The 20,565-nt window shown below is 46.2% G+C and overlaps 2 protein-coding genes across 24 annotated transcripts in view; one reads left to right on the top strand and one right to left on the bottom strand.

Annotated features, from left to right (window-relative positions):
• The window catches only part of KDM2B (lysine demethylase 2B), a 113,606-nt gene extending 103,197 nt beyond the window's left edge, over nt 1–10,409 (top strand). For 12 of the 22 annotated variants that reach the window (XM_040577404.1, XM_040577398.1, XM_040577402.1 and 9 more), the window contains 8 exons: nt 1,238–1,324; nt 1,874–2,143; nt 4,805–5,478; nt 6,923–7,086; nt 7,586–7,747; nt 8,000–8,101; nt 8,431–8,649; nt 9,147–10,409. In XM_040577404.1, the coding sequence (XP_040433338.1) occupies nt 1,238–1,324; nt 1,874–2,143; nt 4,805–5,478; nt 6,923–7,086; nt 7,586–7,747; nt 8,000–8,101; nt 8,431–8,649; nt 9,147–9,328 (1,860 nt within the window). In that variant the 3' untranslated portion in view covers nt 9,329–10,409. The remainder of the gene's footprint in view (nt 1–1,237; nt 1,325–1,873; nt 2,144–4,804; nt 5,479–6,922; nt 7,087–7,585; nt 7,748–7,999; nt 8,102–8,430; nt 8,650–9,146) is intronic. The other 10 variants (XM_040577401.1, XM_040577403.1, XM_040577395.1 and 7 more) reach the window with 6 other exon arrangements.
• A 516-nt stretch (nt 10,410–10,925) lies between these two features.
• Nucleotides 10,926–20,547, bottom strand: RNF34 (ring finger protein 34). Of its 2 annotated transcripts, none has more exons than XM_040577430.1 (6): nt 20,420–20,547; nt 16,758–16,976; nt 14,947–15,336; nt 14,579–14,635; nt 14,114–14,315; nt 10,926–12,742 (listed from the first exon to the last, which is right to left on the bottom strand). In XM_040577430.1, the coding sequence occupies exons 1-6, from the start codon at nt 20,423–20,425 to the stop codon at nt 12,555–12,557; spliced, it is 1,062 nt and encodes a 353-aa protein (XP_040433364.1). In that variant the 5' UTR covers nt 20,426–20,547; the 3' UTR covers nt 10,926–12,554. The 2 variants fall into 2 exon arrangements, with proteins under 2 accessions (XP_040433364.1, XP_040433365.1); XM_040577431.1 differs by lacking the exon at nt 20,420–20,547 and adding an exon at nt 19,097–19,120.
• Between the last annotated feature and the right edge of the window lie 18 nt (nt 20,548–20,565).

Here is a 20,565-nt window from a genome sequence, read left to right as displayed (position 1 = left end):
TTTTCACCCAGCTGGGAGGAGGAAATGTTTCAGAAGCAAGAAAAATCTGCAGATCTTTGCCCCTGCCTGTTTCAGCAGCAGTCTCCTGCTACTGTGCTGCCGATGCCCAGCTGTTTGTCTTGACTGTAGACAACAAAAACGTGCTACTACAGTCATGAAATAATCTTTTCTTTTTCCCCTCAAGGCTTTTGCCTAAATATATATCCAAATCCTTAAGATGTGAATGTGCCATCAGTGAGCATATGTGTTTGTGTGGAGGTGCTTTTAGCCTAGCTGTACTGTTCCTCCTCAGTTTCATTCACAGAAATTTCTTTTCAAGCCACCTATCTCCTGTTTGGAGAGTAACAAGGGCTCCCGTGTGGAAAGGCAGAAAGCAGCTTCGCAGCCCTCTGCTTTCGGCTGCGATGCGAAATGCAAAACGTCCCAGTCCCGCAGAGGTAGCCGAGTAGTAAGAGCTTCCTTTCCTCATGCTAGCTGGGTAACTGGGGGGTGAGAAGCCTTGAAAACGTTTTCATGTGTCCAGTCTTCTGAATAAGTGTGCCTGTTTTCCAGCTGACTTGGCAGCCAGCGTTTTTACTGGCACATGGGCTTGGGGGCTGGGTGCATGGGGCTGCGAGCTCCGTCCATAAAGAGAAATATTTTAAGGAACACTTGATTACAGTGCAGGGTGCTCTGCTTCTAAAAATGCCTACCAGTATTAATACATGTGAGAACGTGTGTATGGGAAAAATCCCTTCCTATTAAAAGATCAGGCTGTGCCTCGCTTCAGGGTGGGGGGGGACACGGGACGGGACCTGAGCCTTTCACATCGATGTGGGAGGCGTTTGGAGATGGCACAGTTACAGCCCTTTTTGGGGGGAGCTTTGTGTTTTGTTTTCTGTTTTTGCTTTTTTTTTAGTTATTACAATTTTTGCAAGAGCAGAACGTGCCCTGTGTTAATTAGGATTGCCCTTGACCTTCACAAAAAGCCCAAACCTGAACCCCGTGTCACATACCAAGCTGACCAGCACGCTTGCCTCCCATCGGTGTTCCCACGAGGGTAGTTTTGTGGGGCTGAGGCTGTGCTCAGCACCAGCACCTGTGGTGATCTGGGTTTCTTTTCGGTAGCCATCGGGAGGGCAGCAGTCGCTCAGAGAAAACGAAGAGCTGTAAGAGATGCCTCTGAATGATTCTGCCTGCAGACTTGTGCAGCTTCCTGTAGCTTGCTGTGAATTGAGTTGTGCCTCTCTTTCACCAGGTGAAGGAATCAGATGGTGTGGTTAACGATGAGCTGCCGAACTGCTGGGAGTGTCCAAAGTGCAACCATGCAGGGAAAACTGGAAAAGTGAGTTTAATGGGGATAAGTGGTGCTGGAACAAAATACAAAATCTCAAGCTTTCCCTCTGGCTTGTAGATATTATTTTGCCCAGTACCAGCTTTTGTTTTTGTGTCTAATTCAGTTGAGTCAAAGGAAATAAGCTCTTGGCTTTGTTTGTTCCCCAGTCGTTTTCTTTATTTTTCTCCCATGCGCTTCACCCAAAATGTGGGGAGAATGTAGGTTAGTCCTGTGCATTGCTGCATGTTAAATTCTAAGATGAAAATACTTCTATGGATTTTGTAAAAAGGGAAAAAAAAATGCAAAACCTGAAGTGTCTATTGGAATCAGGGAAGTGTTGTTTGTTTTCTTTTTTTTGTGTTTGTTTTTTTTTTGTAAACTGAGACACTGCAAGTGTGTATAAAAACTTCTTAAAGGTTGAAACTACTTCTCCTGTAACTCCTTGTTAATGCTTTTGTCTGTTACAAAGTGATCAAGCCACCAGTGCTGGAGACAACTTACCTAAATAGCTGAGAAAGGCATGAGATATAAAGTTTGTTTGTGTTTTGTGTCTCTTTGGCGTACAAGCAAAAGCGCGGACCAGGATTCAAATACGCATCAAATCTCCCAGGCTCATTGCTGAAGGAACAGAAAATGAACAGAGACAATAAGGAAGTAACAGATGCTGCAAAACGGAAAGGGGACTGTGAAGAAACTCCCAGGCGGAAATCTGAGGAACATTCCAAAAAGACTCAAGTTGACTCAATACTGAGGAGAAAGTCAGACGAAGTACATCTGCGGAGGAAAAGGAAATTTGAGAAACCCCAGGAACCCTCTATGAGAAAACGGGTATGACAAAACACCCTTATGTACGTACGCAGATGCGCGTGGGCTGGTTGGGGCTGATGTCTCTTGCCTTCTGGCTTGTACCTCGTCTTGAAATCCCAGATTGCTACAAAAGAAACTGCGATGTTTTACCTTCCGCCCTGAAAACTGCTAGTCTAACAGGACAGTAGTTTGAATGGTGAAGCTCGGGTTGACATTCAGAGGCTGAAAACACTGGGCTGTGGCTGTTGGTTTATTCAAAGTACTGGAAAACCCACTTTAACTAAAAAGTCACTACAAGATGCTTGGAGTAGGATCAAGGTGAAAATCAATTTTTTATGGAGACCTTTTCATCTTTAGCCACTTGGTGGCGCGTGGCAGCATGTTTTGTGGCTGATTCACAGATGTACAATGCTCATAACTGATCAGAGGACCTTTAGAAATGACACCTTCTGTAGCCTGCAGAGAGGAGGAGCTGCTCTCAGCAGCAATGTAGGCAGAGCTTCTTCCCCGAATTTAAAATTCAGAGCTCTTGGGCCAGGCAGGGACACTCTGAATTGTCATGTGGATTACAAAATATGCTAATAAAGACATACAGAAATGCTGGTTCGCAGAGGTAGAATTGAGGACCTATATTTCACTTCTTTCATGAGTAATCATCAGATGGCTTTAACACTGGGATCAGTAGCAGGTTTTGTACTGCTTGTGTAGTTCGCTAGGACTTGGTAGTCGGTCTGCCCCTCAAGGCTTGGCAGAGGGAATGCTACGGTACAGTAAATATAGGGGTTGTTGGTGCTTTTGTGGAGTGGGAGAGCAAAATTCATGACATCATGTTATGCATATCTGCTTTCTGGCCATGATTTCCTTTTCCCATCCCTGCGGACTCACTGGAGTGTTTATGGATGGCTTGAATTGCTCCGTGAAAGCCCCCCAGCGTGTGAGGAAGGCATTGCTGGTCGCCAAACCTTCAACAGACAGCAGAACAAATGTCATGTTTGGGGGTTTTTACTTGTCTTTCTTCCAACAGCTAAAACTTGGAGAAGAAGAGAACTCTTCGGGAAGAAGGTGCTTTGCCTTTTTAAAAGATGTGCTCTCAAACCCTTTTCATCCTTCTCACGTGAGCTGAATGGTGAGCCAGTTCATCAGCCATGTCTTTATGTCACAGCAGGCATCTTTGTTACGCCATGTACATCTTGAAGTTACAGAGCCTCTCTCTTGCAAGCCTTTACGCTCCAGAATAGTTAGCTGCAGTGTCTGGGTCTGTATTTTCTGGTTCTGTGTCCTGTATTAAAACGCAGTCAAAAGCTGTGTTTTGACGACACCAAGGAATAAAATCCTGTTTTCTGTACTGATGTTTTGCTCTCCCTGCGTGGCTGAGCCTTGCCCCTGCCACACACACCCTCTGCAGTCTGTATCACAGCACACGTGAAGCCCCCTGCTGGCACAATATTGATTCACCTCTCACAATCTGCTGTGATAACAGAAGCCTGATACCTTTAAGTTATGCGCTCGTCAGTACCCTGTGTGAAGGATGCTGCAAGCCGGCAGTAGTCTGATGGTTTACTTCTTTTCTTCTAACCTGTCATTAACTTTCTGAGACCTCTTCCTTTGTAATATGTTTAAGGACAGGGTGATCAGCTTTCTCTGCAGTCTGGAACGTAGGAGCAGATCACTGACTTGATCCAAGTAGTTTATTGGAAAAGCATAGGCATTCCGATACAGCAAGCGTGTTCACAGCAGTTCACCTTTTCTTGCCAGTCCTGATCTCTTCTTATTAAATCTGTTTCATTTTAACAGTTGCTAGCTTCTTCTTGCATGCAGCGATCAGTTAGTCTTGAAGTCTTCCTTGCTTTTGGTTGATGCATCTCCTACATTTCCATCCGGTGTGCATCCAGGAGAGACTAGATTAATGCAAGCGAGCGAAGCGCGGTTTGCTTTTACGAACAGTGACCAGGGCAGGGAAGAAGGCGCCAGCCAGCCCTCGTGAGCCCGCGTTGCGTCGGAGATCGTGGCAGCGTGAGGTCCCGTCCGCCTAGCAGTGTCAGACCTGTCAGTCGCATCCCCTGTTCTGCATGCACCGGAGGTGGGGGAAGCTTGAGAAGATGAACCGAGTTCAGTAGGACATAAAGGGGCAGCTAAAGTGTGGTTGACCGAGGCTGTGAGTATCCAGCAGTAAAGGCCACAACAGGAGCACAGCCACAGTGCGAGCCGGTGATGGCAATCCAGGAGCTTTCAGAAATTCAACTTTTGGCCATTGGGCACCCACGCGTGTCAGGCAGTGTTGACAGTGGGAGCTTTGCCCAATGGACGCGTCCCGAGCCTGGTTTCTTCTGGCCCGTTGGGGGAAAAAAAACTGTCTATCGTACGCTGTTCATCTCGTGTATGTAAATTGTCTGGTGTGTAACGATAAGGCCCTTAAGTCTGCAGGATTGTGCATGGTGAATCAAGGCGTTTGTCGCTCCCTTGGAGTCCGGAGAGCCAATAGCTGGCCTCCTCATCCGTGTGATGGCACTTGAACTTGATACCTTTGGCCGGCAAATGTGCCCATGTGCTGGGACGGGTGGGGCGCTGTGCTGGCAGGCAGCCCGGCCCCCCGGGCACGGCTGCCCTGTGGAGCATCAGCGTGCCAAGTATTGCCGAGCGCCTTCTTGCTCAAATAGTCAGCCCTTGTCTCTTCCTTTTCAGCGGCGATCGTGGAAGGCTTCAGATGACCGAGCTGCCATGATCAAACCCCTGCGGCGCCTCAAGCAGGAGCCGGAGGATGAGCTGCCAGAAGCACCCCCCAGGTCCAAGGACAGTGACCAGTCGCGCTCCAGCTCGCCCACCGCGGGTCCCAGCACAGAGGGCGCCGAGCCCAGGGACAAGAAGAAGTTCAAGATGAGGCGGAAAAGGCGGCTTCCCAATAAGGAACTGAGCAAGGAGCTCAGCAAGGAGCTCAACCAGGAGATCCAAAAAACCGAGAACAGCCTTGCCAATGAGAATCACCAACCCATCAAATCCGAACCGGAGAGTGAAAACGAGGAGCCTAAGCGCGCTTTGAGCAACAGCGAGAGACTGCATAGGTTCAACAAGGGTTTGAACGGGACTCCCCGGGAGCTGAGGCACCAGCTCATCCCCAGCCTGCGAAGCACCCCTCGGGGAATAACCCGGCCCCCGCCTTCGCTCTCTCCTCCCAAATGCATTCAGATGGAGCGGCACGTTATCCGGCCGCCTCCCATCAGCCCCCCTCCGGACTCGCTCCCCCTGGATGACGGGGCAGCCCACGTGATGCAGCGGGAAGTCTGGATGGCTGTCTTTAGCTACCTCAGTCATAGAGACTTGTGCATCTGTATGAGAGTTTGCAAGACCTGGAACAGATGGTAAGGAGGAGGGGAACCGAGCTGGGTCTCATGGGGGGAGGCTCAGAAGGGAGGTGGGTGACCAGACGTGCTAACGTCTGCTCAGAGAGCTGTGCAGGTTGTTAGTGAGGCTCTGCTGAGCACAAGGAGGAAGGGTGCCCAGCAGTGTCTGAAGTAGCAGCTTATCTTCTTCTGGTATTTTCTCAGAAGCACTTCTGGTGGGAGTTTTGTGTTTGTGCACCAGGCTGCTGGAGCTGTAACCCCCAGAGCAGGCTGTTCCGTACGGAGACACCACGATGTTCCTGCATGCCGGAACAGCCAGCCTAGGTCGTGCTAAGCCTTGGTGTCATTGTGCCCCCAGGAGCTGCTTGCTGCTAGCGCAGTTGTTTTTGCAGCTCAGCCATTAAATATCTGTTAAGATACAGTGAGGATCTCCCGGTGCCCTCAGTGTACTTCAGAAGGTCCGTTCTGATTGTTGCCCTGTAGAGGGTACATGACGAGCGATCCCGTCTGCTGATTCTCTACCAGCAGAGCTGGTGGAGGAATCCTTTATCATCGCCTTTACTTACAATGTGTCTGTTGGGTGCTCAGGGCACCAGGGTGTAAAAATGGACACAGTCAGTGACTGTACCACAGCAGGAGGCATTAGCGGACAGATTTACATGTTTCACTGAACTTGCAGTAAAGTGTATTTTTGTCTGACATCTGAGATTGGGCTGTGGTGTGCACAGATGGGCAAATCATGCAGAGACTCCTTGGTAGCACAGTCCAGTAACAAACTGGGTAAATGCTAAAACGGTTGATAATCTGGTGCAAGGTGAGGCCCATGGAGCCCCCCTCCCTGGGTTTCTTGGTGTCACAGAAAGGTGTTAGATGGTTTTTCCACTTAAGTACGGTATTTTGTAGTGGAAGATGCAAGAAAACTTCGAGTCTTGCAAGCCCATTAGGGTTTCTTGCTGGTGGCCTTTCAAGAACCATAAAGACAGCGTAGAAATGCAGAAGCCATCTAGATGGGAATAATGCAAAACCACAGAACCAGGAGAGGGGGTTCTGTTTTATAAAATTCACTGGGTTTAGGTGGAAAGTGCAGGGGAAATCAGGACAGTAGCTTCTAAAACCAGTCTATTTATTCAAAAGGTAAGAAAGAAGGTGCTTATGTTCAGGCTAGGAGATGGATTTAATAAACACAGTGATGACTTAAAGTGGGATCCTAAGTTGCTGATGTTTGTAATTCCGTAGAAATAATTCCATACTATGTTGCATGATGTATTTGGTGGAGAAACTTCAAACCTATGTAGCATTGTTTCTGATGGTGTGCTTACCTTAGCACCACTCAGCCTTAGTTTTGCTATTTCCCATTAAATGCTGTAGTTTTCCCTACCGTTCAATGACACCTTTTAAAGTCTCGCAGAAATGAAAACAAGTGCCAAATTAAAGCGCTGTTGGCTTTTTTCTTTTCGGGTAGGTGCTGTGACAAAAGATTATGGACCAAAATAGATTTAAACCATTGTAAATCCATCACTCCACTTATGCTTAGTGGCATTATTAGGAGACAGCCTGTAACCCTTGATCTTAGCTGGACAAATATATCTAAAAAGCAGCTGAGCTGGCTTATCAACAGACTGCCAGGTAAGTGATGTTTTCTTGATCGCTTCTCACCAAATCTGGCAAAACCGTTTGTATCTAACCTGCAGTCTCTGAGGAACGGCTGGTGGGATCCCTCTGTCTGATGCGAGGAATAGATACGTAGGGATGAAGCATCAACATGTTAAAATGAGCCCGAAAAATAGTTATGTTGTGACTACTTGGCGTTGTAGGGAAAGTAATTTGAGGCAGGTCTTAGTCTACGGGTAACATTGCTGGGGAGAGTGCCTGTGCTGACTTGATCAGCGAAGGGTACGGCTGAGGGCTGCTGGAGAACTGTTCTCCCCCACAGAAATGAAGTTGCAGGAGGAGGGCGGGAGGGAGGGCTGGGCAGGAGGAGGCTCACGCGGTCCCTGCTTGCCCTGGAGCGCTGGGATCGTTTGTCAGAGCAGCACTGGGCTCACCCCAGCCTGCGCAGGGTAGCAGATCACCGCGCATGCCTCTCTGGGTAGGCCACATGCTCCAATTTCTTCTGTATCTGCAGGTCTTCGAGACCTGCTGTTATCAGGGTGCTCATGGATAGCAGTGTCAGCACTTTGTAGTTCCAGCTGTCCTTTACTCCGAACTCTGGACGTGCAGTGGGCAGAAGGCCTGAAAGACGCCCAAATGAGAGACCTCTTGTCGCCACCCACAGATAACCGGCCAGGTAACAGGCGGGAGGAGCGCGGGAGGCCTGTCCCATCTGCTCTGTGGCACGTTCTGCTGCTAGTCCCACCTGCAGGGAGCGGGCAGGAAGCCCTGCAGCTAGCACCGGCGGGGTTCTGGGCTCTGCTTGAGGTGGTTCAGTAGTGACTCGCAACACCTCGCTGGAAGCCGCTGGGTATTGAGTGATGTTCTGACTGCTGAGCAGTCATCTGAGCCACTGTGCTGGTTTTCTGTCTGACTTTCTTCTCTTCAGGCTGCAACGGGTGTACTTTAGAGAGTATGGAAACACTTTCTTCCAGTTCAGGGAAGGAGCAGTTCTGTGGGTCATGCCACATTCGCCCGGATTTCAGCTCAGGTGAAATTTTGAGCAAATCAGATCTGCTTTCTGGCATGCACTGCACAGCCTACTGCTTATTCCCGACCTGTAATTCCGCTGGGCCCCTGCAGTTACTTTCAACCCTTTTGTTTTAAAATCAGGAGGTGGTTTCTGCCCACGTGCCTGTACCAAAAATAGACAAGTGTTCCTGCTGATGTCCCCTCCAAAGCAGCAGACAGGCAAAAGCGTCTGAAGTTAACTTAGGGCAGCAGTGTTGTGTGTCACAGTGCATTTCCTAGAGATTTGCAGATGTTTGCGATGCGGCGTCAGGCTCAGAGGAGTGACCTCCTGCCTCTCCTGCTTTCCAGGTCAGATCGACAACCGGAGTAAGCTACGGAACATAGTTGAACTGCGCCTCGCTGGCCTGGATATTACCGACGCGTCTTTGCGGCTGATCATAAGGCACATGCCTCTGCTCTCCAAACTCAATCTCAGTTACTGTAATCACGTGACAGATCAGTCTATTAACCTGCTGACCGCAGTTGGAACCACCACGCGGGATTCGTTAACAGAAATTAATTTATCAGGTACGCAGCACGAACTCATGGGAGGGGAGGAGGATGGGAACAGCTCGTCGCTGTTAGACCTGTGTGAATAGTCAGCGGTGGAAGTGGTTTTCCCCAGCTACCTCTTTCCATGCCCCCGTCTAACTTCCCCACCAGTACTTGATTTCTGTGCTGCCGGTGTAAGTAATCCCGCAGCTGCCCAGCTTTCCCAGGGCCCTCCCTCCTCTGGCTGACTGCCCCTCCCTGGTGGGAGCCACATGCTGTTACCTCGCTCATCCTCCACATGGGATTTACAAACGCTGCCGCTCTGTGCAGCTGGCGTGCTCTGCTTCATCTCATCAGTTACACAACAGAGTCGCGGGGATCAGGGAACGGCAGCCAGGCCGGTTGGGGTGATTTTGGTGTCAGCACAGCACAGGAACAGAAAGGGCCTTATCACGGTCGGGTTAAATCGTCCTTGTGCTGAAGAACAAACCAAGACACGCTGTTACATTTATTTCTCTCCCCTTTTTTGGCAGACTGCAATAAGGTTACTGACCAGTGCCTGTCTTACTTCAAACGTTGTGGAAACATCTGCCAGATCGACTTGAGGTACTGCAAGCAAGTGACAAAAGAAGGCTGTGAGCAGTTCATAGCAGAGATGTCAGTAAGTGTTCAGTTTGGGCAAGTGGAAGAAAAACTTCTGCAAAAACTGAGTTAGTTAAAGGACATGTGTAAATACTGGGGAGGGGGGGTTGGGGGGGGACTAAGAACATGTAGGGATTTTATTTTCAATTGGGAACTTGGAATATTGGAAGATGCCGCAATTGGATTTTACAACTCTTATCGAGAACAACGTTAAACTACCCATGTTAAGAATTTCAACTTGTGCCACTAATTCAGTCTACCTGGGATGTCCTGCACTGGCTCTTATGCAAATTCATAAGGCGACTGTTATTGATGATAATTGTTCACACCCGGAAGAAGACTGATCTCCAAGAAATACTGTTATTTAAAGTACCACAGCATGTGCTTGGTAGTGTAAATTTGATTTCTGCTTTTCATTTCTTAAAACAACAAAAAAAAAGTTGGTGTCATTAAAGTGGACCACGCACTGCATTTCTGCCTTCTTAACACATTTTGTTTTGTTACATCTTACATTATGCAGAACTATTTTTGTACAAAAATTGTTTAAAAATTATTTATGCAATGTTTGAATGCATTACCAGTGTTTCGGTTTTGATTGCCAATTTTTATCTTTACTTATGGTAGGAGAGAACTTAACCTATACTTCGTAGACAGTATCTATCTACAAACGTGCCCAGGTCAGGAAAAGTAGGTTAATACTTTCAACTTAAAGCATGTTTTAATGGAAGTTTATATCCTGCTTTGTATACTTCAGAAGTGACATAAGCATGTTGTGGAAATAAGGTGTAAATTATAGTTGAAGTAAAACACTTTGCCAAGTTTTATCTGTATAGAAATCACCTTTTTCTCAAAATTTTAAAAATTCCAATTTCAGCTTTTGCACATAGGAGGGTTTCACTCTGTAGCATGAGCTCTTGTACTCAATATAAAATTAATTTATACAGTGAGTCCAGCAGTAGAATAAATGGTCAAACGTAGTCTCTCTTTCTTTGAAGTGTGAGTTGAGTTCTCATTTAAGGTTTATAACATGGTTATTTCCTGATTGTAAAATTCTGCATTCATAAGTGCCATTGTTGTAAGGTGTTGTTTTCGTAGACCTTCCTGATGCAGTTTTACCTTTGTTGAATTTGTATAAACAATTGTACAAAAACAGACACTGGCTCTGAGGGCTTTTGTTACACTTTGGGATTGCTGGTGGGGGAAATTGTGGGGATTTCAGGGGTGGGGAGTGTTTGTAATTAGTGCAATCGAGCAAAGAGCAAGTAGAGCGTTCCTTGCTGAGAAACAGGACTTGTCGACTTCTCTTTCATGTGTTGTGCAGCGTGAGGGAAAGTAATTGTAGTGAGCAAGACAGAGCAGAGAAAATTGCCTGGGTGTTTGGTTTGTGGTGTGCAACATAACGCAGCCAGGTCCTGGTTCTGCATGCTGAGAAGGTAACTGGTTCCAGCCTTGGTGAAAAGCCCTGATTTCTGACATATTACAACCAGGCTTTCTCCAGTGCCTCTAAGGTGGCCTGTTCCAGTACATTATTACTGAGGGAAAATAGAATATACGTGCCTTCCTTGAGCTGGTGTCTGCCACGGTATGTACCTGTAGAAGACAGTTAAACCTCGAGCTGACTCTCCAACACCTCCTGCAGCTGGTTAAGAAAAGAGCCAGAGGCAGAGAAAGCCCATCACAAATCTTTATTGAGCTTGTGTGGCTAATGATTAGCATGGAAGTAACATATATAGTAAGTCTGTCTTCATTAGCTTACCCCTTGAACAGAGACTCCAGGAATTAAGTATCATCATTAAAAAGTTACTTCTAAAAAATAAAGCCATTGAGAGGTTTGCTCCCTTCTGAAAAATAACCAGCAGTGTCTTTAAGCTGCATATTTTATCTTAAGGAGGAGCTACTTTCTCTTTTTCAAGCCAGCCACGTAAAAGACAAGAGCAAGAATGACAGGCAAGGTAGTAGAGGTAAGAATTATCAGATACTATATCCATGGCAAAACATCTTCGTATCCATTACTTTGCTAGCATGGGGGAAATTTAAAGATGAAAGTGTGGCTTTAGGTTCCTTCCTCAGCTTTTTTGGACCATGAACTTTGTTAAGTGCCAGCATGGCCATGCTTAGGTATCCTGTCCCCACAATTCAAGTGATTTTTTTGCAGCTATTTTCCCTAAGAAGGCTGTCACAGATATCCCACAGGCACCACTAAAATGTTTGCTCCAAGAACACACTTACCCCACCGTGATGGCACGGGGTCCTGCTAGAACCCGGGCCAAGGGCTGACAGCAACACAGGTCGGTCAGCAGCTGATCGGAAGCGTGGTTAATGGTGCTGCAGCCTTGGGTAAAGTCCATGAGTGTGAGGTTTTAAACACCAGGCTTCCTTCCCCCTGTCCTTAATAAAACCCTTCCCGTTTAAGGTTAGCAATACCATACGTTCCACATGTTAGCAGCAAGTAGTTTCATGACCCTGATTAGTATTCACAGTAATATCAGCTTGTCGGCACATGAAATACAATCATCACGTGCAAGTTAATAGTTACAATAGGCATGAATGGATTAAGAACCACAAGAATATGGTTTACTCTACCCCCCCACCCCTTTTTAAAAAAATATTTTATTCCTAAACTAAAAAAAAAAAAAAAAAACAGTATTTGGACACCACATGATAGAGCCCTACATAGTGACAGCTTTTCGCACGCTTACAAAGAATGGCCAAGACAATACGCTGGTAATGTCAGACATTCTGAGCAAAGCAATCACCAGAAAATAGATTGCTTAAGGACTTCTGTGCAGGTACAATTAATGGCAGTGCTTCCTACAATCTTTATACTGTTACCACTGTTGCAAGAACAGTGCCGGAACAGTTACATTCTATATTTAATTACATAAGAGCTGAATATTCAACTGATAAAGTTGTTGGTTTTAACAGGCTAGACAACCTAACACTAATTTGGTCAAGCAAAGGTGTTTTCTGTGACCACTTGCTGAGTACTGAATGCGATAACTAGGAGTGGTATTCTTCAGAAGAGAGCAAGAACTGCTGTAAACAGTTTGACTCGGACAGTTTGTGGGTTTAGAAGGTAAGTCAGGCAGCTCTATTACTGTACACACAGGCATTGGCTGGTCCTGCCCAACCATGATTCAGTATGCTGTAGAAAAGTGGTTCATAAACTTCTGTATCCTGATGTTCAGACTGTTGTGGTTATTTTGAGAACTAAAAAGCTGACATACGCCCCAAGGGTCAGCATTCCTGCCCCCAGAAATCCAGGTGGGATGACCATACCATCCACTTTTGGTCTTCATTTACGATTTGAACACATGCACAGCCCGCAGAACGTACTGTCGGCAGATGGGGCACTCGCTCATTCTCTTGCCGCACTTTGTGCACGTGACCATGTGGCCACACTCCAGCAGGACGCAGTCGATCACTGCATCCATGCAGATCCGGCACAAGTTGTCATCGTTATCATTCAGCTGCATCTTCTCACCCTCTGAAAAGCAACAGAGAGAGAGAGAGGGATCACATATTCAGGCCCTGAAAATCCTTTTAAGTTCTAGCCCAGGCAACAGTTAAAACACATCATTAATTTAGCATCAAGTCATGCTGCTCCATGCATACAACTGTTCTAATCAACAGCTAAGGATTTGTATTCCTTAACCTCTAAGTGAATGTCCGATTCTCAACTGAGCATCCAATGACGGTGTTTAAAATTCAGAGCGTGCTGTTTTTCCATCGCTGAGCTCACCTCATTTGGCAGAATACTTTCCTCGTGATTATACACAGTAATACAGAATAAAGCAAACCAAGAAACCAGAAGCATAAGTAAGCTGCGAAGATGGCAGAATTGAACAAAGCCTGTCAAGTTTCCCTGCAAACAGACATCTCATCTCAGTAACCGTGTTCTGTCAGACCATACTAAAAAAAGCTGAAGTTTAACACTTGATTTCAGACAGGTTTTCAATTCTAGTTTGATCACCAGACTGAGGGTCTCACTTGAGCCACGCTTTGACATTCATTAGCAGTACCACCAAAGAAAGTGAGCAGCCATCACCTCCAGAATCATCATCCTCCACCCTGATGAGCTGATTATTTCACACCTGACTATCGCAGCCACCGCAGCATAGGAGCTGGCAGCACCTGGCTGTGAAGCAGCCCCAGGCTAGCAAGCTGTCCACTCACCACTGTCCCCTCTTCCTTACAACCTGACTGGTGGATGCAGGAACAAAGAGCCAGGCAGGAATTTTTCAAGCCAGTGGTGGCTCAAAAAGTTGTTTCTCAGAGCACACTTTGTTAACAGAAATCAGACTGTAGATATACTACAATCATGCAAGTGAAAGACTCCAATTGTTGAGTGGAACAGAGGTTAGAATACCAGTCGCTGAGCTGCGGCCACGGGAGCACCTTATCATGACAGCATGGACTGAAACCAAACCACTTGAACTTGGACTTTTGCCACTGTAGCTTTTAATGCTGTACCACAGCAAAAGACCTGAATTGCTTTGGTCTGTTGACAGCTACAGAGAAGCTCTCTTGTTAATGCCTTGTGAAACCTAATAAAGGACGCGGAGGTGCCAAGTTTCACGTTCTCTGAGAAACTAGTTCTCCGTTGTGCAATTTTACCTTCCTTGTGAAAGCTGAGCTCTCTTACTTTCCAAAGCTGTCTTAAAAAAAAAAAAAAAAGCACGAATCCTGGAAAGCTTTACGCACTAGTACCGCACTCAGCTCTCCCAGATGCAGCTCGAACTGTGAAAACACATTGCCAGTTGTTCCAGAAAGGCAGACCAGGTTAGATATCAAGTCTGTTGGCAGAACCAGCTACTAGAACCCAGGAAAGAAAGGAGAGAGTTAAATATCAACCTACGTGTCTTGTGGTTTTCCTCACTCTCTCTGTATAGCCTGCTCACTTTTTCCACAAGTTCCCATTTCTCACAGCATCCTGAGTAGTTGACAAAGTTACACGCGAGTATTTCCTTCAACTGCCGAACAGTCAAGCCTTCAATGTCTTCCAGACTTGAAATATCAGACAAAGATGCCCTTACTCGTTTTCTGGATAACCCAGGAGTCTGAAACACAGCAACTGCATGTTTTTAAATGTCCTGGTAAGTTCAAAGCATCAGATTTTTCCATCTTACCACCACAAACTACATTAAGCTGCAGCAGCTCGGCTGAAGTTGTATTCTTTTTAGAGCAAGTATTTACAGATACGCGTTACTAGACAGAGCTAATGCTGGAAGAACTAGAACATGATACTGAACAGTGACAGAGATCTAAACACTTCATGGTATCACAGGCCAAAAATGTATTCTTTGCATAGTTCTTGTCTTACCTGCTCCTCAGCACTTTCTTCTTCTTCGTTATTTATAGAAGATGTTTCAGTTTGTCCCTGTGTACAGAATGAAATTAATCAGGATTTAAAAAAACACACGATCCCTTCTAAAATATCTTCCTTTCTGCCAAACTAATCACAGATGACAATGACATTTTGAAGTTCAATTGCTACTAATCATTACGAATTTAAGTCAACCCTATCATCTAAGCCAAAAATCTGATCTAATAATCTTCCATTTTCAGGCCAGAAACACAAGAGGCATTTTTTCAGCCACCCCCAACTGTACCAGTTGGTCTTTTGTTTTCTTTTAACATGATGCGTATCCATTAAAAAAACACACACAAAATGCATTCTAGGTATTGTACCCTTAAAGGTGTTCCATTTCCTGTGCTTCCCCTTCTGTTTGCAAGTTCTCCTTGAGATGACACCGATACAGACATAGAAAATGGATGAGTAAAAAACCCAGAAGTCTGTGACCGTGATGAGCGCAAGCTACCAGCGTCCGTATCCCCCTCAGGACCTAACCCATGATGGCACAGCACAAGATCCACCAAGTCTTCTTTCTCTCTGCACGTATCTGTGGGTATGTTTCTGAGAATAAGGTACTGACGCAGATCCTTTACTTTGAGTCGCATTAACTGAGGTCGCTGAAACGCTGTTTCTTGCAGCAAGTGACAAGTGGAACACCTTCTGAGATTCTCTTGCGAGACTGAACAAACCGAGCAAAAATCCTTCTTGCAGTCACAACACACGTGCTAAGTAGAAAGAGGAAGAAAAAAAACATTCAGCTGTTTCATAGAAGACAAGTCTTTAACCCCACTTCTTCCTTTTCCAGACTACATAATTTACTCTTCGTCTTTCCACCAATTTTGATATATATCATTTTTAGGATCTAAGTCTAGCAATTGCCCTGTCAAATAGTTCTGCAGGTGTTCCAAGTTCGTCTGTTGCTTTTGTAGCACTACCGCACACTGACTTGAGATTTCAGTAACTTAAAACGTTATGAATAAATAACCAAATAAGGTATTCACATTTTAGTTTGCAAAATAAATGAAGTTGATCGCTAATCAATTTTAAGGTATGTTAAAATAATTTTTAATATACCACCACTGCTATTTTCACATGTCTAAAAGCCAGTACAATCCCCAAACTTTAAAGAGTATTCTTCTTCCTCACTCGATTCAATGAACTGTACGTAGGTCTTACATGTGATAAATCAGACTGGAGGTAAATAGTCTGCAAGCACTCAGATGTCATTTCTGCAGAGAACTGTGCTCAAAAGGCTGGCCGCAACATTCAAAAGCTCCAATTGGCAGAACTTCCAGCGGCAATTCTACGTGGTTCACTGTGCGTGCACCGTGAACAAACACAAACTCTTCCCAAGTTCTTCAGAACTTCTGGAAATTAACATTAGCTCTGGAAAATGACCCTACGCTACCTTTACTTCCACAGCAGGCTTGCATGCAAACGATGGGGCACATGGAGAAACAGGACACAGAGGAAAGGGGAAACTGAACAAAAACTGAGGAAAGAGGCTTCAGGTTTCTCCAAATGAGCTGCAGAGAATTAGGTCACTAAGTGGACAAGATAACACTGCTGGACACCCATCATACGTAGAAGTAATACCAACAATCTCAGCTTTATTTATCTGGAAACTTCACTAACCCACCAACTTGGCTCCAAAAGAAGCAAGAGGCCGTTGGAGTGCAATAGCATTTAGTAGAACTAAGCCTGTTTAGGAAACAAGTAGAATCATGCCAGTATTTCACTGGAAAAAGCTGTGATGCTAAACTGAGTATTTTCCTTAGCTTTTCCATCCTCCAGTTTGTTCATTTCAGCTCCCCACCTTTACGTTTGGTGTTACCTTCAAAACCAGATTTGCCTTACTATTCAGGATTCTGAAATTAAAGCACGTATCTTGCAAATTAGAATCAACTAATTTTCAGGTCAGTCCAGATCCAACATGTACCCGATTAATGACCACCAGACCTCTTAGCTTCTAATCCTGTCTGACGTTAATTTCCTGTAGCCTCGGAACAAGGCATTTTCACCCTCCCTGGCTACCTGCCTTGGGCTTCCTCACCCAAGGAAAAAAAATCCAATATATTCATATCCCGATATGACTACAGATTAGTTCATATTAGTAAAAATATTGTGTAAAAGGAAATATACTCACTTTTTTCCTAAAAACTGAAAAGGAAAGTCCACAGGCTTTGCAAACTATGTTAGCACCTGCTGCAGCTGGAGACGGGTATGCCGAGAAGTCTGTATTTGGTGCAAACCTGAAGGGGCCAGCGCCTCCCGCAAAGCCAGACTGTTGGCCACGGACAGCTCCAGTACCCATGACTTCATTCAGCAGTCCACAGCAGGAAGCCCACATGGAAGTAGCTCCCGCCTGCAAACATCCAGAGAAAAAAAAATTAATATCTTAAAGCCCACGTCACATATGAGTTGCTACTGAAGAGCCACTCCATCTGTCATCATCCCAAAAGCATGTTGTGCGAATTCCCAGAGCACGAGGAATTCAGTGCACAAACATCTGCACAGCCCAGTAATCTCTACTTCCCAGCTGCAAACCAAAGTAGGTAAGATTTGCTTCTGAGACACGCTGGCTTTCACAACTCCTTTTCTAGCAGAGTTCTGCACAAAAAGGGTAAGGAATTTGAGGAGGTAATGCAAGAGCAGAGCAAAGAAGGAAGAGGCTAACAGCTAGTCTTAGGTGAGGGCCATGACCTGAAAGGATGAGACAACAATACAACAGTTTATCATAATTAGAGCAGAGCTGTCCCCCGTGGGATCTTCTCCAGAACTAATTCAGTTCTTATATGACTCACAGCGAAACTCTAAGAAAACATTTCTGCTTCTTCAAACGAACAAACCAAGCTTTATGCAAAACTAGTTCTGCTCTAATTTCTCCGAGAGGGAAACGTCTTCCAGCCCTCCCTGGACTTGCTATGCTGTTGTCTTACAGAAAGTTTAAGAAAATTAAAGTAACTTTGAATCACCTTATTCCACAATGACTTCAGTTCAGTTTTGAATCGCACTATATTATCTTGAACTCTAGAAAAATACTCTAAGTAGATCTATGGAGCTTGTTGCTACTCTTTTCTCTCTTTAAGCCTCTAGCACTAGATCCTCTACCAAAGTGCTCATTCTACTTTAAGACAGAATTTGGAACCCATGTTGCTCAGGTCACACATTTAATTACCGTCGTGTGGCTCACTGAAACCCCCTGAACAACAACAACAAGCAAACAGAAGCGCGTTGGGTTCTTTTTGGAAGGAAGCTGAGTGGTACAACTTTCCAAACGTAATTTTCAACTATTCTGGTAAAAGCTGTTCTGGTTTTTATTCCGGGACAGCAACTCCCTTCTCCTCCCTCCCCAAGCATAAAGACATAAAGTTAGTGGTTCTGAGCTTTGTAGTTCTTGCTGAAAAAGCTAAACCAACCAGAAATGGCAGTGCTCTAGTTCCTGTAGTAACTACACTGATTTCGACACTCAAGTGCTTCATTCCCCTGGCTGAACACAGTCCAGTTACATTTGTGGGAAGTTAACGCAACAACTGGCGATACACCAGGACACCTTTCTCCAGACAACTAAGCATTATAGGTAAGAAAGGAGTCCTCACTCTGGGTTTGGTGGGAAACTACGAGAAACAAGGCCCTAGGACTAAACATGCTGTACTACACCACCGTCGCATAACTGCCTTACGTATGGAACATCCAAAACATCTCTCCAACATACACAAACCACATGCTTCGCTTTTACTTCTGTAAGCTGACATTACAAGTGCTGCAATACGAGCAGAACACCCCACGTGGTCGATCATTTCGCTTCTAGGCTGTACAACACGTAACACTGTGAGCAGTAATAACATCAAATGCATACGCAACGGATTGGATTCAACGGTCCAAGGTTACAGGTATTTCGAGAGCAAAGGCCACCCCGGGTGTGACAAAAACCCCTCCCAACCAGGGAACAATCTTCCTAAGCCAGCTGTGAGCGGAGCTCAAGGAGGGTGAACTCCCACGGCCCCTGACCCCGAGCCAGACGCAGGTATCAGCAGCACGCGGCGCGCAGAGTTCACCCCGTCTGACGTGCGCTCAGACCTTCGTGATAATCATTAAGCAATCAGGCTAAGACTTGCCTTCTGCTTCTCAATGACAAACAATGGAAAGGTCGATATGCACTTCTATACAAAACAAATCATGCATCATTATCGCAGCTTATTAGGCGAGAGTTAACTAACTCTTCAGAACTGCGTTCTTAAAACTAGGGACTTAAAACTTGGAGCTCTCTCTGACTAAAAGCTGGTCTTTTGAAAAGTGTTTTTCCTCACCTTAAAGGAAAGTTGTCAGTTACAGAAACATGACTAATTCTTCATATATTCTTAAAAACTGATGAGTTAGCTTTATAGTTTAAAAAATATATTATAAATAGCTACAGGCAAATAAGCACAAAGATAAAAACCAGTGACCCAGAAGTATCTGTCAGAATTCAACTTGCTCCCTTACAGGACTACCGCCTCTTCAGAGGGCCCCGGCAGCAGAACACACAACGAGGCGGTAACATACTTGCTTCTTCAACTTTATTCGGGAGCATCTAACAACTGATCAGACGTCACCATCAACACTAAATAAATACCTATTTAGGAAATTTGTTAGCCACTTTTGATGCATGAAGACTGTAAGTATCAAATGGAACAATCTCATTACATTTTCTTTAAGCGTGTGCTCATGCAGCTGAAAGGTGAGGCAACACAGCATCGTTAATTTTCTCCTTAACCTAAGTCAGCTGTGGATTCTTTCTACACACTAGTGCCATTAAGCAATAATTCAATTACAGAGTCTAGACTCTTCATAATACTCCGTAAAAGAAATGAGAGCATGCCGAAAAGCACCAACACAAGACACAAATGAGACACGCTAAAACAAAAAACTCTCTCCCTTGAGAACTAATTAAAACCTAGCCAATTTCTGCAGCAAAAGCCTTTGCAACTACACCAGCCACCACTTCCTTATTCTCTTCTCACACTGCCATCAGTTATCTTCTCTCTCCATACCATACGTGCATCCTATATGGGTTAAAAAAATGTGTTTGAACTCCTCTGGTCTATTTTTTTTTTTGACTTTAAGTGCCTTTAGTAACCTGACAGGCACCGCCATCCACCAAGGAGCTGGGAGGCTGCCCACCCGCTCCTCGCACATCTGTGCCAGCAGGACATGGTATCAGGCGGTGTCAGCGCCAGCACGCCAAGCACAGGGGGGCAGGAAGGGTTTCTGTTGAAGCTGAAAATTCATTACATTCAAAGTATTGGATACAAATCCATTCAGCTCCTAGGTTTAACACCCGAGACCAGGCCAAGCTTTATCAGGCTCCCCTCAAAACCCACTGAGCGGGGAGCCCTGTGAACGGCACCCCAGAGCCCTGGCCTAAAGGCACCACGACGGCAGCCTCGGCTGCAAGGAGGTGGCTGTGGGGAGCCCCCGACACCTAGTTACCCCCTGTCACCCCGTCAGCCTTCTCCAGGCCCCTCACAGCCCCGCCGGCCACCCTGTGGAGCCTGGGCTCGGCCTCAGGCAGCATCCCCAGGCCCTCTCCGAGTCGCTGAGCCAGCGGAGGCCCCTCAGCGAGGCGGGGCCCGGCCCGGATCCCCTCAGTATCCCCCCAGGAGCCCTGAGGGCGGGCCGGGTGGCGCCTCCCCCCTCCCCTCACGCCGCCCGGCCCGCCAGGGTCCCGATCCCGGCCCCAGCAAACACCACTTCGCCCCCTTCCCCTCTCCCTCCGTCCTCCCAGCGCGGACAGAGCCGCGCCCCGGCCGGAGGCGCCGTCGTCACCTTCATGGCCGCCCCTCCTCGCCGCCGCCGCCGCCGCCGCCGCCTCAGCCGGGCGCCGCCCCCGGCCCTGCGCCGCTCTCCGGCGGGCCGCCTCACGGAGGGCGGGCCTTCCCGCCGCGCCGCACGCCATTGGCCGTCCTTCCCCT

Source organism: Cygnus olor, chromosome 17, assembly GCF_009769625.2.
Source record: "Cygnus olor isolate bCygOlo1 chromosome 17, bCygOlo1.pri.v2, whole genome shotgun sequence".
Taxonomy (NCBI): Eukaryota; Metazoa; Chordata; class Aves; order Anseriformes; family Anatidae; genus Cygnus; species Cygnus olor.
This window is presented reverse-complemented; position numbering and strand designations above follow the sequence as displayed.